Source organism: Alternaria arbusti, assembly GCF_024043155.1.
Source record: "Alternaria arbusti strain BMP 1465 chromosome Unknown scaffold_6, whole genome shotgun sequence".
In the NCBI taxonomy this organism is placed as follows: Eukaryota; Fungi; Ascomycota; class Dothideomycetes; order Pleosporales; family Pleosporaceae; genus Alternaria; species Alternaria arbusti.
The window spans coordinates 502187-518986 of NW_026249946.1; the positions used below are offsets into that span (position 1 = coordinate 502187).

The following is a 16800-nucleotide window of genomic DNA, read 5'->3' on the forward strand; positions in this document are numbered from 1 at the left end:
GCTGCAGCCCGCTGAGTCGGCTGAATGCCCAAATCGCCCTTCCGCCGCAAGCCCGCCGCCCACGGTCCCTCGTCGCTCCTGCGCTTCCTCTTCCCCCGGACTCGAGCACGCGCGCGCCTTCACCTCTCCAAGTTCCGCCACGACACGCTCCACTCGTTCAAGAACAGCGCCAAGGCCCGCATCTACAAATACATCGTCTACCGTCAGGCTGCCAAGGCGCAGGGGAAGCAGGGCATTGTCCAGCGCCTGCGAGGCTACACGCGGAGGTTGAGCGGCCGCAGCTATCTCGAAGATGCTGCGAGGCTGCGACGACAGCAGATAGCCACGCGTCCGGGAACTACACCTTCCGGCAACAGAGCAATGACGTACCAAGAGAGCTACGAGGCGCGAGAGCCTGGGACGCGGAGACGGAAGCTGGCGGGCTATCTCAAGGCCGCGAACGAACTCCGGCAGACATACACCCAGCAGTATGCCCCCAACTGGAGTAGCAAGGAGGCACAATATGACTACGAGGACGATACACCAGGCGGGTTCCCAGATGCCGCCGTCGTTAGGAGCGGGCGGGAGGAGATGATACTCTTTCCCAGCTATGCCCGGCGACACATTAAGCGGAAGCCAGAAGCACAGCCAGGCACCATCCAGGAGACGGAAGGCCAAGGGCGCGACGTTCGAGACTCAACTGGTGCCGGCGATGCCGAGTTCTGGAAGCAGCAGTGGAACAACTACGAGGATGACAACGCAGTCGTCGACGTCGATGTGCGCGGCTGGATATACTCGCCACACAGGGGGCAGATGTCACGGAAGCAGAGGCTATTCATCGGCCTCGCACGGCAGTTAGTCGGCGTACAGGCACCTGCTACACCCAACTCATCTGCGGAGAGTAGTCGGGATACGAGTCCGCAACGGCACGGCTTCCGCGAACGAGCCCACCTGCGCGACGCCCAGCAGGACGAAGCCATGGCGGCCAGAGAGGCCGAGGAAATTCTACGGAGGGGCGAGAGAGAGGCAAGAGCTGCAGCACGCGGTGCTTACAGCGAGAGGCCAGCCAAGGACATGGACGACACGCAGCTATACCGAACAGAGAGTGGGAACAGCACGCGGCCGAACAACGGCAGGACCCACCAGCTCGCTCACAGCACTTCTAAGGATTCCATGAGAAGCGAAGCCAGTATCCAACCGTTGCAGAAGAGAGGGTCATGGAACCAGCCGTCGGAGATGAGCCCATCAGAACTCGCTGAAGCCAACGCTCGGTTGATGGCTCGACTGCGACACTTCCTAGCGATACCCATGGCCAATACGCCCATCAGCGTCTTCTTCTACAATGAGAACATATCGAAACAGAGGACCGTATACACCGACGCCGCAGGCCATTTCAGTATGAGCGCGTCTTTGGACTTCGTACCCACCCACGTTCGCATCTTAGCATCAGACAAGCTATCGGCAACCGAGGAAGTGATTGTCACTGCCTCACAGGGTATCAGCATAATCAGCGACATTGACGACACAATAAAGCACTCCGCTATTGGCAGCGGCGCTCGCGAAATCTTTCGCAACGTCTTCATCCGCGACCTAGTCGATCTCACCATCGATGGTGTCAGAGAGTGGTACAACAGGATGGCGGAACTAGGAGTCAAGTTCCACTATGTCTCCAACTCGCCCTGGCAGCTATATCCTGTCATCTCCAAATACTTCGAGTTGGCTGGACTGCCACCAGGCTCATTCCACCTGAAGCAATACAGCGGCATGCTCCAAGGCATATTCGAGCCCGTCGCCGAGAGAAAGAAGGTCACTCTGGATAAGATCGCAAGAGATTTCCCGGAACGGAACTTCATCCTGATCGGAGATAGTGGCGAGGCTGATCTGGAGGTTTACACCGATTTTGTGCTTGAGAATCCTGGGCGAGTCGTCGCTGTCTTCATCCGCGACGTCACTACGACAGACAGCCCGGGCTTCTTCGATCCTTCCACTGGGTCCTCACCGGGCGACCGCTCTTCATCGTCGCCATCGACGCAACGTGACAGCGGTGGCAGCTCGGCAGCTTCGACTAAGGCTCGACCGCCGTCTGAAGAGCACGACCCTGAACTGAAAGCTGCCATTGCAGCCTCATTACGTGACATGGATGCGGAGAACAACAAGCGACCAAATTTGCCTGATGAGAAGTCCTCCCCGCACACCACATCGCAACAAGCCCCCTCGAACAATCTGATAGACCTATCCTCCGACGATGATGTAGATGATTCACCCGCGCTGAGGAAGTTCAATAGCGAAACTCAAGCCGACAACGAAAGACATCGCTCATCAGTCGCCTCGAATGCGAGCATGAAGTCTGCGCCGCCGCCTCCTAAAAAGCCAGTTGCTTTAAGGAGCCCATCGACGGAATCATTCAATGCGCAATCCACTTCCAACCCGCGACCGCAACCACCTAAGCCCCGAAAAACCTCAGCGGCCGTCACTCAATCCAGTCCGCTCGCACAGCAAGTCAGTGTCTCAAGAAGCGCAAACACATCAGCACTCTCCAAACCACCAGTAGGACCTAAGCCATCTATGAGCTATCAGAGCCAGGCATCAGAAGATCAGCAGTCATACGCTGGGATGGCTCGCGACAAGCTATGGTCTGTCTACAGCAATCTACCCGCACTGCGTTCAACAGAGGAGCCCGGCTCCAATGCGTCCAGTCTGGATGTAACTGGTGTTCGCAAAGGCCCACCTCCACCTCCGCCTCGACGCGGAAACCGCGACACAGCCGCAAGCGCAGCATCGTACGTAAGCTCCAAAGCATCTTCAGCGTGGCAGAATGCCCCCTCCATACCCTACCACAGTCGCCCTCAGGCCATATCTGCGCAAACGTCTCAGCTATTCTCTACTGCGGCGCCACGGCAGGGCATCAACCGCACCAGCACCGGTAGTACCCTAGGTGGTGCTACAGGCGAGCAGTACGGCACAAAGAAGGAGCAGTTGTGGCGGCAGAGATGGGCACATGCAGAGCAGGTTCTCTCTGAGCAGGGCGTAGTACTGCGAGGATGGAGGGTAGGCAGCGACATCATGGGCGAGGCGGAAAGAATAGTCAAAGAGGCTGATGAGAAGTTTAAGCGCGACGAGCAGCGAGGCGAGGCGGGAAACGGGAGTACCGGCAAAGCGAGCGAACAGAAATGAACGCAGCGTCGCCTGTGGATAATTGGTCGTCGCGTTATTAGCGGGTTGCCTGTTGTCAGTACACACATGAACATAACGAGCCGTATTACTATCCTGTCATCTCTCCCAATGCATCTCTCCATCCGCTGCGGACATGCCCCACCAAAAGAGGCCTCTCGAGATACCTCGAGTTGGAACCAAGGTGTGTTTTGACTGGTAGCGAGAGCAGCTGTCCACGCCATAAAAGTAAGTCCCGTGATGTCACGGCCGCCTGTTTCTGGGTCGTCGAAATCTCGCGCGGACGCTCCACCTACACACATTCCACAAACGCATCTCCCCCGTATCAAGCGTTACGCCACACGAGATTTAAACTTCCCCAAGTCCATTTCCCTTGCCAAGCAAATCAATAGTGTGCAACATCGCCCCTGGAAACCGGAAGCGTCGAACCCTCGCGCCTGGAGCCACGACTAAAAGAGGGGTGTGGTACCACGGCATCTGCGCACGTGCATGATTGTTGTTGTGAGATGGCTGGACTGCCCATGTTCAGGAGTCGTGATGTCATGGCCCTTGCTAACTGCGTATCAAAACAAAAAGACGCTAGATCCTGCCGCTTGTGCCAGCCTGCCAGGTACATAGTTGGCGACACGCGACTGCGACGCGCTTTTGGATTGTTACCCTGCCTGCCCTCTTTTTACATCGGCTGTTTTACTACTACTACTACTACTACTACGCACGTTCGCCTGACATCGTAATTCTCGGTGATAGATATTGAAAATGTATGTAGATTTGGTGTTGTTCTCATGTTGCGATTGCGATTGCGACCACGGTCGCGATGGTGATGATGCGCCGCGTTGTTGTTCGCGCCCAGTACGCGCATTATCACACGCTGGCGCTGTCGCTGTCGGCTTGAAGTTAGGGTATCTTTGAATGAAATGCTGACTATGATGTTGTTCTGCGTAGGCCATCCAGCAAAGGAAAGCCAACGGATCCTAAATTGAGGGAGAAGGTCAAGGAGGACGTGAAGAACGAGACCAACAAGGACGGTGGTGGCAAGGGACAATGGAGTGCTTGGAAGGTGAGTTTGCGTGGCTTCCTTTCTCAATGTCCTCAACGAATGCGATAGTGCGCATTGCTTCGTGCATAGACTGACGCGATATGTAGGCTAGCAAGCTCTCGAAAGAGTACGAAAAGAAGGGCGGCGGCTACGAGAACGAGGCTGGCAGCAAGAACGAACCGAAGAAGGGAGCCCCACAACAAAAGTCCAAGGGCAAGAAGAAGGCCGAAGAGAAAGAAGAGAAGGAGGAAGAACCAGAGAAAGCGGAAGACGAAGAGCCTGCGGAAGAAGACGACAAGGAGAACGAGAAGAAGCAGGATACCGAAGAAGAGAAGGAAAACAACGAGGCTGAGGAAGAGGATAAAGAAGAGGAGGCCCCTCCAAGCGCACAGAAGCCCAAGGCCAACACTGGTGCGAAGAAGACTGGCGCCAAAGCTGGTGCTAAGGGTGCGGCAAAGTCTGCTGAGCCAAAGAAGGCAGCCGCTCCTAAGGCGAAAGCCAAGGAGAGGACAGAGGGAACCAGGAAGTCATCGAGGGTTGCCGGCGCTGGCAAGCGGAAGACGTATGACGAGGATGAGAATGACGGTGAGGAGGAAGAGAAGCCAACCAAGGGTAAGGCGAAGAAGAGCAAGTCCTGATGATGCGACGCTCTACGTGCATGCTTCTTTGGGTTACTGGTGCGTATCGTGACCGATTGTGTAGTCACAGGATCAATCGAGTGTATCCGCAACCAATATGGAAGGGTCGATGGGTATAATGACAGTTTAATTATTTCCGACATGTTTACTCAACGCCTTCTCCATGCGATCTCGCGTCTACTCCTTCTAAGCTTACTCGCGCCTGCCTGACCGGAAACTGCAGGCCCGACGAGATAATCCGCACCGATGAGTCTAGTGTCGACCTCACCACACATTACGCCCCGGCCCCAGTGCCCAACGTGGCTGCAGATTGCCAAGATCTCACACCGATCATGTTGCTGACTGCGAGGTAGTCGGACTCTCCGAGCATGTCGCGATGTTGACGGAGTCAACTTTACCGCCGGGCAAGCGCACCCCGATCCTGCAGTACAAACTTGGAGTCAGCGCTTCTTCTGCACGCACTTTCGGTCTGTTGGTCTTACCAAAGCTCGAAGCCAGCAGTATGCATAGTGCCTGGTTGCGCCGTCGTCATGGGCGTGTAACGAACATAGTCTCGTTCCTGGAACCCGGCTTTCGAAACCACCGTGGCACCACAAGGCGTAGCGGATACTCCCTGGACAACATTAGCCGAGATGCTTTCTCTGAGCCAGTCAGACCTACCAACAGCGCGTCGTCGAGATCTGCTAGCTGAGTGCAGTAGCTCACGAGTCTTCCTGCATGGCCTCGTCGCCAATAACAGGGTGCCACTGCTAAAGTACAGAGGCGCATTTTGCCCTCTAGATGCCTATTCTCCGCTGTCAGCAATCTGCGTCTAGATACGTCAGTTATGCATACTGCAGTTTTGCTGGACGCGTGACTGCGTTATAGATCTCCACGGCTTCAGTACTTTGATCTCTTTCGAGGTCAGGGACATCCGGTCGCTCAGCAACGCCAGGAAGCACGTCTTTGGGTTGGAAATGATGGAAATATGCTGATTCTGATTTGAGCTGAATGCTGCATACTCCTACGATACTTCTCCGCGTCGGAAGGACCGACTTGAAGGACTCTCGCAACGCTTCGTACACGTGTTCAGACTCGTCTTCTTGAATATCATCTTCTGCAACGAGCACCACGCATGCAGGATCTCTTAAGGCTTTCTCGTACTGAACAAAGTAGGAATATATAGTGTCAGATGGAAATGTCTGGTAATTGACACGCTGAAACTGAAAAGAAGGCGAAGAAAAGAACGCAGCAGCCGCAACAAGCGAGATTCGGTCCAGGTCATCTAAAGTAGCTAGGCGTACGCCTTCTACAGATGGAAAAAGCATGACTTCGCTCGGCTAATAGCACTGCAAATATGACCTTCGTTCTGGGGAAACATATCGAAGTTCAATATGCAGGTCATTTAAAGCAATACAATCTCGCAACAGAGTACGCCTGCATTCAGGAAAGACATGCTACCAACATCTCTTTGTCTACGATAAGCACGCACTGCCATTACGCATAGTTGTGCATAAAGCGAGTTGAGACATCATACCCGCATTTGTATGTTGCTTGGAATACAGCGCTGGCATTGGACGGGATAAGATCCCGTTGTCGAAAGGTAGGCCGCCTGCCTTATAAGCGAATTTCCTTCATGGAGGACATCGATACGACTTACAAGTGGCAAACTTAGTCGATACTACAGCGAAGAAGACGAAATCAATTGTAGCGACGATAGCGGTAAACAAAGAGACGGCGCAGATGCAGGAGTAAGATGAAGGTTGTGCGTCCGTCTGGTACGCGAGGCAGGTTCGCGGGGAGATGCAGCCCTAACGGAAGCTAAGACATGCATGGCACCGACACAATGAACCAGTGTGGTTCTCGACCTGCCTTTGGTGCCTCCTCGAGCCTTCCTACCATCGAACTCGAAAAGCAACGATCTACCGTACCGGCTTTGCTTTACGGCCCAGGCCGCCATCGTTCCCTGCTACACGGATCTTGCCCATTACTTCTAAGCGAATGAGCGACACGCACCCTCGCGACACGTCCTCTGAAGTTGTACGCAGTCAGCCGCAGCCCTCCATGTCTACCACCAGTTCGCAGTACAGGAATGCCGCCCAAACTCCCTCGCACTACCAGGACTTCCCCACAAGCAACCACGACCCTTTGTATGGCTTGGGCGCATGGCAACAGCATCATACTCCCAGCCACGACTCGTACGCTGCCGGCCCGTCAACGGCGCAATTCCTACAGTACCCGGCAGTCGGAGTAGACTCCGCTGGCACGCATCCGCAGTCTGCTCCAACGGCTTGGTCTGGTTACGTCAGACAGGCACCTCTGGAGTGGCAGCACGCTGGACCTGAGCAGAACTACACGACGCGCTCGACCGTCCCCTATTGTGATGCTGAGGGGAGCGCGTCCGTGCCGCACCAAATTCCCACAATCCCGCGCCACTATGAGCACCAACACCAGTACCAGCACCAGCCGGCGCTGGATCTGGGGCACGCATTACCCTTGGCTTCGCAGGATCACGTCTTTCGCAGTACAGAGCGCTTTAACGAGCTGCGCGTTTCGTCAGTAAGTGCACACAAGCAATGTTGTGCCCTGCACTAGGTTCGCGACTAAATCATCCAGGAGTCCCCCGCCAATACGGTAGACCCACCGTACTCGAATCATGCTCAGAAGCTACCTCCAGTCCCACGACTCTCGCATTCACAGCCGCAGACTGTTCTGTTGCACGCGAACCACGCGCCACAGGTACCGTTGCAGCATGATGTCGGGTGGGAAGCGCATCAGCAGTACTCTGGTCATGTTGGCGACGCTGTTACCACCCGAGCTCCAGATACGAGGCACCACAGCACATCTACTATCCCTTGGCCCATGAACCCCGTCGAAACTTCCAATGCGCCTACTGTTTACGAGCCTCCTCAGACCATGTCGCGGGAATGGGCCGTCGCTGAAGCACCACCTGATCATGAACTTTACGCACGGCAGCCGGTCCCAGTCGATCAGACAACCACCCATTTGTTGGCTCAGCATAGACCACCGCCAAAGAAGAAAGCAGCCAAGGTTCCTTCGTCTTTCGTTGAGCGCCAGGAGAAGCTGAAGGTGTCCAAGCGGAAGGGCCCTCTCCAGGAAAGGCAGAGGGAGAAGACCCACACCATGCGCAAGACCAAGCGTATATGCGTTCGTTGTAGATTCTACAAATCTGGGGTATGCATATCCAACATGACGCAGTGCAAGACTAACGAATGTAGTGTGACGAAGGAGATCCGTGTGAAAAGTGTGAGAAGATCACAGGCCACGCCCGGTCCTTTCGCGAGCCCTGTTACAGGGAGCATCTCGAAGACACTAGTCTTGTACGTCGTTGTAAGTCATTGCAATATCTGCTGCTTGTTTACTTCTCACAACAAGACAGGCAATGGCCGCGAGCACCAAGAGGAAGCCGAGTTCCTTGGTTACGACTGGATACACAACAGTCAACTCTACGAGATGGAGATCATCTGGAACCTCCCCGGCTACGGTCCTATACCGAACGCACAGCCTATGCGTATCGCCTTCCGGCCTTATAGCCCAACGCGCGGCACGATTGATGTCGCGACATCCGTCTGGTCCAACCGGGATGGACAAGTTCCGTCTGTCGAACAACCGGCCTACGCCATATACGATACTGCGAACCTCGTTCAGGCCTACGAACGTTACTTCTCCAGCCTTCAGCCGGCGATCGAGGAGTGGATATTCGCTCGCATTCGGCAGGACGAAGTCGCCTATCATACCTACCAGGAGGTGGTACGCATGCGAAGGGTAAACGGAAGCAAAGTCCTCGATCTCGCAATGCGACTCCAATGTCTTTCCGTCGTATCCCAAGGATACGGCTCCGTCTTCTCGGAGAACATACCTGGCATTCGCGAGTACGATTATCGCCGACTCGGCCGTAGCGACTACGAAGCCTACGACCGCAACTCATGCGACCGCCCACTCCCTGGCGCCATAACCCACCAAATGGATGTCGCGGCTGTGAAATACCTTCGCAAACTGGAAAAGCTTTTCGTCAAGGAACTAGTGGCGCTGATTTTCAGACCCAGGATCAAGCCTTGGTATGAGCTCTTTCTGGCATTCTATGTCATCTTCTGGAATCTCGAGTACATCCATCACGGTGCGCAAGACTACATCAAGTCAAAGAACGGCACAGTAAGTGGACGTCACTATCTCATTTTTCCTCTACAGATTCTGACCGCTCTAACTCTGCTAGTTGCTCGAGAACCAGGTCAGCAACGTGGTGACCACTCAGATCAAGAAGTGGGAATTCGCTTTTCCAGTGCTGCTGTACCATTGGCGCTGCATTCTTCGGGGCTACTCCCCGTTCAAATTAGCACGCGACAACCCGGACGAGCTCCGGGAGCGAGGTCATATTGATGCAGAAGGATTCGCATATGTCACAGCCATTGCCAATCTATTTGACCGAAATAAGCCCGGTAAGTTGGTACCGTAGATCCGCTACTGCAAGTCATTTGTTAACCAGCGTAGATCGCTTCCAGCCGCCGCTTACCGGGTTTGCCGCAACGCACTGGTCCACCTCTAGTCAATGGATCGTAAAGCTTTTCAAGGAAGCTGGAGCGTAACGTTCGCGTTCGCACCGTGTCATGTTGTTCCCCTCTGTTTTTTGATACCCAGTCATTTGAATGGCATTCGCGAGTCATTTTCTAGCCTGTTTCGCGGATCGCGGTTTTGTGGAGAGAAATGGGAGGCAAATGTGATGGATATTTGAGTACGTCTACCGTCAGTCTAGTCAACAGGGGAATACTAAATCAGGCCAATAACAAAAAAAGTATGAACACAGGAGAGCGCCGTCATTCTCAGTCATCATTGCGAAACGCATGCCAAATTTGCTCAAGTCATTTCTGCCACCATCTGCGCCTTTGGGAGAACTTTACTCCGTAAAGTCTAGTAGATACGGAAGTAGCTAGCCGTGGCTCTCGCGTCCGCTGATGTTGCGCCATGGGTCGGTGTCAAAAACAGGGAGACTCTGAGGTCTGCCGGGAGTGAACGGGTCGTCAAAGTTGTTGCGGCAGCTAGCCGGCTTCTCCCAAGCATTTGTGGAGTCGCGGAGGAACAGGCGCAATAGGTGCCGGGTACTAGCTTTGCCATCAACACCGCGGTATGCTGCACGGGCGTGCATGACGGACAGGTTATGGAGAAACTGAATGTCGCCTTGTTCCCGGTCAACCTTCGTGCAGAAGCGCTTGGCTAGCTCTTCAACGGCGTGCATTGCGTGCAGCTGCTTCCGAGTGACCCTGGGCATGCTAGGGTCACGCGGGATGCTATCAGTACCAAGTAGTGGGGCCTTGACTAGCTGGCACATGGGTTTTCCCTTGGAGAAGAAGAGGGTAGGTCCTAATTCTAGGTAAGGCGCCCCATCCCTGAAGTTAATTAGCAAAACTTCTAGACATCAGATACGACGAAAGCCGTGCTTACTTTTGCTTTAGCTCGAAGGGCCAGTTTGGCTCGGCCATCGTCTCGAGCACTTCTGGGTCCTTTTCAAGAAGCTCGTTATAGATTCTTGGAAAGCTCGCAACGAACTGCTCGCCACCAGCTTCTGGCCCGCCGTCGTTGCGCACGTACAAAGCAATGACATCGCCGGAGAAGCGATCACTGTGGAAATCCATCGCTGCAGTGATTTTGGACCCAGCGAGACCGAGGTTTTTGCAGTCGTCTGGAACTCTCTTTCTGGTGGCGTCGAGAACGTGACTCAGCGTTTGATTCGCATAGGCGTCTGTTGCTCGTTCTGGGCAGACGTAGGAACATATGCCCGCAAAAGCAATTACGGCCTCTTCGTCATTGAGGTAAGCACTATCAAGACCCCGGAGTACGACCACGTTGGTGCCGTGGTGAAGCTCTTTGCTGATTGATGAGAGCTTACTAGCCAGTTTGGGGCTGCCGAGATCAAAGGTTTTCTGATCTATCTTTGTCCGCGGAAGACCAGTGACTAAAGGTGTGAATCAGCATCGGCTCGTAGAAGAAGGATTGAGTGATTTGGTTTTGCACTCACGCTTGAACTTGATAATGGCCGCCCTTACATTCCGAATATCGCAGTCGGTAAGTTTGACTACGTACTCAGCTGGTTGGAGTCCATCACCTTGCCATACCATGGGCCCCGTTACTGCCGGTGGAAGTTGATCAGGAGAACTGAAATTGGACGAGGAGCTGCTGTGGAGACTGTCAAACGAGGACCTTGCGCTGAGTACCGGAGAAGTCATGTTCGATACGTCGATTGCAGTGTATTCCGCTCAGTGGTCAGGCTCAAAATGAACTAGTTATATTTCGTATTGATTCGATGTATGTGGCGTTGTAAATGTAAATGTGATGGCAGTTGTAGTGATGCGATTCAGGAGTGAGCCTGAGGTGGGCGTTCTTATACCTCATTCTCGATCAATGGGAATCTCTTGAAGACGTTTATCGCGTAATCGCACGCCGCCGTTGTCACGGTGTGTGAATTTAGAGCTGACGGAGCCGCACTTGCTAACGAGAGACTGACATTCGACTTTAGCTCGCCGGAACATTGGAACAGGGCCGAAAACCATTCCCGCTAGCATGGACGGTTCGAGTGGGTGGGTGACCATGTACCTATGTGTCTCCTCCCCGTCTTATCGTGATTCGTCACCTGATGCCCTTTACGCTAATGCCTGTCAGTCAGCCGCCATGACAGTGGGCAAATCCTCACTGAACCACCCTGCGACTCGGGTCTAACGCTCACGGGGGGAGGCAGCGGAACGCATCGAAGCTTCGCCACACGGGCGAAATTGGGTCTCCTGCCCTCCACCAACTTATCCACTGTGCTGAGGAGAGTTGCTTACTGGTAGGACGTTCTTCGGGAGTATCATGTGGGCCCATGGTTGCCACACAATCCACCGTAATGGTCGTACTCAAAGTTCGCGTAGGCGGCATGCCGGTGGCAGAAAGCGAGGCGATGCGATGCGCAGATCCTCGGAACGTGGCTCTGATATTGACAGATGTTCGTGCCGCACATCGAACCTTCGACATGTGGATGCAATCCTTTCAAGCAGTCCGCCCGATGGAGAGCAAGGACTTTCCCTATTTCCATCAGCCCTATGCGGTCGAACCTATAATTGTCAGGGATTCCAAGTAGTCACTATCCGCCCAGCTCCTGCATATGCAGGTGAGTTGAAACGGACAGGCCTCATATCTTCATCAGATCTTATCTTCATCTTCCACTCGTGCGATGCCAGCATGTGATCAAGTATACTAATTTCTGATCTGAGACCTAATCCGCGATTTGCGATGGTGATGACAAGGATCCATGTACCTTATTATTGAGCCTTCGTCCTTCACCGTGCTTAAGGCACAGCCTACAATCCAACACAACCACTACCACTCACGACAGCGCCTGTGGCTCACCGGAATCCTCTGCAACAGGATGTCATGCCAGCGTAATGCCAGCGTAATGCTTGCAATATGGGCAGCAGCGGTCGAGGCCTCGGTGCAGCTCCAATGCGAGACGCCTCGGAACCGCCCATCTGCGACCACGTTGAGCTGCGCAGCATTCAGGCATGTCAGGGTCTGCCGACATATGCGCTCTATTGGCTCAATAGGTAAAGATGCGCTGCCGAGCTTTCAGCTTACGAGGGTGGCTTCTTGTTATTGGTGTAGCCAGCATATACAGTGTTTCCACCCCTCCCATGCCAACACATCCTAGTGTCGCATCCGTTGGGCCCGGGGTTGCAGTAGTCGAATCCCGAGGGATGTTACCTACACCGTGTACGTATAGCAAACACTGCCGGTAATCGCGCTATGATCTGTTCACCTCTGATTGAGCGTATGGTGCGGCTATCCGCTGATAGCCAAGGCATCCATCGCTCCCACTCACTCACCTGTCTACGATTCCCGGGAATTCTTAGGTTCATTAGATGGCTCCCACATCGAGATCTAGCTCACCGCTAAGGACGACTTGACTTTGCCTGTTACGAATATGACACATCCGCTGCCGGGCCGTTCGCTTGTCACACGCAGGTAGTAAAGAGCTAGAGCGCTTGGAGAACAGCGTACTGCACTGTGCATGACTAGGTCGGCGTCTCTACTGTAGCCTCATGGCGTGCCTTGGTGAAGACATTGTGACTGCACATCGGTTTAGTGCCGTATGTTGTATGAGTGATCAGCTGGATCCACAGAGGCCTTCATAACGGGCGTACATATTGCATGAATATGCAGCTAGTCGGCCCATCATATGTTAGGGGGACTACGCAATCTGTAGCGCCTAGCTCGCTTCTGAATACAATACGATCGTTTGTACTCAGCCTTGCGGCGCGTCCCAGACTTGATCGCTTGCATCATGTCAAAAATCGAGCGGCTCGGCTATGACAGCTCATGGGAAGTCGGCAAGAGGCATGATATCGTTTTATAGACACGGGGCCCTGTAATCACACACGTGGGTCGTGTGGGGTCGGATCAATCTCTGTATCGGGCCTGCGTGTATTCCTCAAGGGATTTTCACCCTGCCAGTGCTGCGTTCGCAGGTGGCTTTCGTGCGACGGACGGACAGGGGAGCGTAAACGTCTCGGGGCATTGATAGCGATCCAGACGTGGCGATACTTTCCGTGAGCACCTAAACCTCCAAATGCTATATTTGCGGTGTAAAGAAGGATCGCTGGGTTGATGCGTGCCTGTTCGCAGTGTCAGCTAAGCTGAGTATACTTGACGCCAGAACTGACCTTCTATGGTAGACTGTGTAATGGACGGCTTTCGAAATTGTTGCAATACACGTGAGCTTAGATGGTGTACTACTCAATTGCGGCACAGGCTGAAGAGGGAGTTCCGCCCATCCTCACTAGCGTGTAGTCGGTGAAGTAGAGGCATGTTCCGTGCTTGGAATGTGGCGCATGGGCCGGACAAGGTCGCCCAGCCCTGAGCATGTATCTCTCGGTAATTCGTATGGGCCGGCTGTGAGCACTGGTGGTCAGCGCGTGACAGCAAACCATGGCCACTTTCAAAGCGCCTCAATATTGCGCATGAAAACTGAGTTTCTCTTTCGAAGGGATACTTTCCGTGCAGGATTTGGTACGATCGCCAGGATTTGTGGCGTTCAATGTAGCGGGCTCGAATGCTGAGCTCTTCGAATGCGTGATAGCTCCCATCTCCCCCGAGCTTATCCACGCCCCAGGATCTAGAGCATTCACCAACATCTATTGATGAGAAGCCGCAACTGCGACTATATAATTGAATCGTTGGTACTCATCGCTCCGGGAGATCTTGCCGCGCCCAGCGGATGAGATCCCGAAGGCACGTCGATGAGCTTGCGGGTCAGTACGGCAGGGCTTGCTCGCTTGAGGCTGTATGGGCATGGAGAAGAGCGCAGATGGCGACAGTGACGACATGGTGTTCCAATGGGGAGGTCTCGTCCATGGGGCCTGATCGGTGAGCGAAAGCTCGAGTGAAACACGAGGTGGGGACAGGGATGCCGGATCGAGACTTTTGCAATTTTCGTGATGCTTCATGGCTGCGCCCCTATGTGAAAGGACTATCGACGATCCATGAGGAGTAGTTAGGTAGGATGTTAGGTTTCCTTACAGGTGTAGCGACCTCGCCCTTGCTCACTTTCGCTGCTAGCTCGTCGTTAGTGGCCAATGAGCTTCAAAGGGGGTCGAAATCATTTGCGTCTGCAGGGATGAGAGCACATGGCCTTTTCATGCACGTCACAAGCGCTACGAGCACTAGCTCCGGCGCACGCCCATAAATATTATCAGGATGGCCCCAACGCGCGAGCATTTCCAGTCTCAGAAATGGGAACGCCTGGTTCGGCTATCTCTTCTCTACGACACGACACACGACACTCACCAGATGTCTTTCTCCGCACCTGCGCACCAATTTCTATGAGTGCAGTACCCAAAAAAGACTATCCGCATGAATTCTTGTCAGTGTTCGGTCTTTCCAATGAAGAGTTAGTGTCTGGCAAAGCAGGACAGGGTACGTTATCGCTTATATCTCATCAGCTGAAACAGTAGACCATGATTATACTTTCTGAACGATCCATCACGCAAGCTGCTAGGGAGTGTGAGCCTGAGCCACTCCCAACATGAACTCGAATATTGTACTTCTCTTTGGATATCACATTCGTTGCCTCGGGAGATCTGAGCCCATCTCGGCTTCATGTCGGCTTTGCAGCATGCAGAAGTACACATATGGTGTTGTGAATGTGGACCTGGTCCAATATCTCAAGCCCTGATGTGGGTATGCGTCGGTCTGGACCGCGATGGATCTTTCAAAAGGAATGAGGGGGTGTGAAGAACGACGAAGACTCCGGATGTACGGCAGATTTGGGTTAAACTGGTGTAGGATCCAACTGCCCTGGACCCTACCAATCTCTTTGTACGCGTACGACTACTGTACCTAGGTGTGCATTCGATAGTCAGGACCAGTATGTTGGCATCGCGAAGTGCGTCTTGCTGTCGACAACCACACGGACCGAGATAAATCTCCCCAGTACGACTTGGACAGGGAACAGGGACTCACAACTAGATAGCAAGGACAGATTAGCATCTAGGCAGTCAAGATCTAGCCTCACTGTCATCTATTCATCTCAGTATGATTACTCATAGATCTCCCAAAGGCGGTTGAATGCAATCACCACCTATCACAACGATTCCTACAGACTTGATGGGTGTTTTTTTCTATGTCAGATGACGTCATATGCATCCCAGGCTGGCTTCGAGCATCAAATATTCGTGCCGAGCATCCAGCCGCAGTCGGCCCTGTGAATTTTTGAACTCACCATACTGCTGAAGTTGAATAATGCTCTACTTAACAATATTCGAGGATATAACGGAAATAAGAATCGATCTTCAGCGTAGACGTCACTACCCGCATATGATGCAATTATGGAACATCAAATGCATAGCAGCACAACAACAACAGGAATAGGTACCAGACACTGAAGAAAATCAGACCACAGAAACACGTTTACCAAAATCTACAATGCCACCCTCAGGTCTCGCCATTCTAATCGGAGCCGGCCCTGCAACCGTAAGTCGTCTCGCAACCCCCCGCACCTAATACACACCTATATTGACATCCCCCAAGGGCACAGGGATAACACGCATCCTATCATCTCCAGCCCATGGTAATCTCGCCGTCGCACTGCTAGCCCGACGCCCCGAAAACCTCCAAAGCGTCATCTCCAAAGTCCGATCCGCCAACGAAAACGCGGTTCTCGAAGCCTTCCCGAGCGACACTTCGAAAGCATCTCTAGAGAAGGCGTTTGCAGATATCAAAGCACACGAGAGCTTCAAGGGTCTGAACCTGAAGCTGGCGATATACAGTATCAAGCATTCAAGCAAGAAGCCGTTCTTGGAAGAGACGAGAGAAGACTTTGAGGTTAGTCTGGAGACGTATGTTGGAGGGGCTTTTACGTTTGCGCAGGAGAGTTTGAAGAGATTCTTTGCGGATCATGGTGAGACGGCCTTGATGGATGGAGGGGAGAAGAAGGGTGTAAGCAAATTTCCTACATTGACTTTGTTACATACAAGACTAATTCCCTACAACAGACGCTTATCTTCACTGGCACGCTCGGCGCGCTTCGATGCAGTGCCCAGTTCGCTGCATATGGCGCTGGCCGTGCCTCTGTCCGTCAATTAGCGCAGACACTGGCCCGTGAGATGAGCGAGAAGGGTGTGCACGTCGTACATACGATCGGTAATGGTGCGATTGCAGATGAAAACGGAGAAGATCAGAAGGTGGGTAAGAAAATGAGCGCTGATGCTGTTGGTGAGACTTATCTGTGGCTGCACCAACAGAAGCCTTGCTTGTGGACACATGAGCTGGACATGAGGCCCGCTTGCGAGAAGTTTTAGAGGTGGTACCAAAGCCCTTGCATCTGCGACCCGCGAACTCTATGATAGAGGCAAGAGCGACTGCATTCAGGATCGATAGCAAGGCTATAGAAATGTAGGGATATGCATGTTCGATCACATGAGGAGGAATTGGGAACCAGAATCGGGTCACTCT

General features: G+C 53.4%; 5 protein-coding genes across 5 annotated transcripts; 4 read left to right on the top strand and 1 right to left on the bottom strand.

Annotated features, from left to right (window-relative positions):
- Window positions 1–24: 24 nt before the first annotated feature.
- Window positions 25–3153, top strand: J4E86_005365 (uncharacterized protein; the record flags this gene model as incomplete). The annotated part of the gene is made up of 1 exon (XM_051445899.1): window positions 25–3153. One exon carries the CDS (start codon window positions 25–27, stop codon window positions 3151–3153), a length of 3129 nt encoding a protein of 1042 aa, XP_051302666.1.
- A 237-nt stretch (window positions 3154–3390) lies between these two features.
- J4E86_005366 (uncharacterized protein) lies at window positions 3391–4824 on the top strand (the record flags this gene model as incomplete). The annotated part of the gene is made up of 3 exons (XM_051445900.1): window positions 3391–3512; window positions 4093–4207; window positions 4294–4824. 3 exons carry the CDS (start codon window positions 3391–3393, stop codon window positions 4822–4824), a joined length of 768 nt encoding a protein of 255 aa, XP_051302667.1.
- Window positions 4825–6867: 2043 nt separating this feature from the next.
- J4E86_005367 (uncharacterized protein) lies at window positions 6868–9407 on the top strand (the record flags this gene model as incomplete). The annotated part of the gene is made up of 6 exons (XM_051445901.1): window positions 6868–7362; window positions 7423–7998; window positions 8043–8154; window positions 8204–8976; window positions 9038–9260; window positions 9313–9407. 6 exons carry the CDS (start codon window positions 6868–6870, stop codon window positions 9405–9407), a joined length of 2274 nt encoding a protein of 757 aa, XP_051302668.1.
- A 341-nt stretch (window positions 9408–9748) lies between these two features.
- Window positions 9749–11042, bottom strand: J4E86_005368 (uncharacterized protein; the record flags this gene model as incomplete). Its single annotated transcript, XM_051445902.1, has 3 exons — window positions 9749–10205; window positions 10261–10771; window positions 10835–11042. The coding sequence occupies 3 exons, from the start codon at window positions 11040–11042 to the stop codon at window positions 9749–9751; spliced, it is 1176 nt and encodes a 391-aa protein (XP_051302669.1).
- A 4729-nt stretch (window positions 11043–15771) lies between these two features.
- J4E86_005369 (uncharacterized protein) lies at window positions 15772–16646 on the top strand (the record flags this gene model as incomplete). The annotated part of the gene is made up of 3 exons (XM_051445903.1): window positions 15772–15819; window positions 15877–16284; window positions 16341–16646. The coding sequence occupies 3 exons, from the start codon at window positions 15772–15774 to the stop codon at window positions 16644–16646; spliced, it is 762 nt and encodes a 253-aa protein (XP_051302670.1).
- Window positions 16647–16800: the final 154 nt, after the last annotated feature.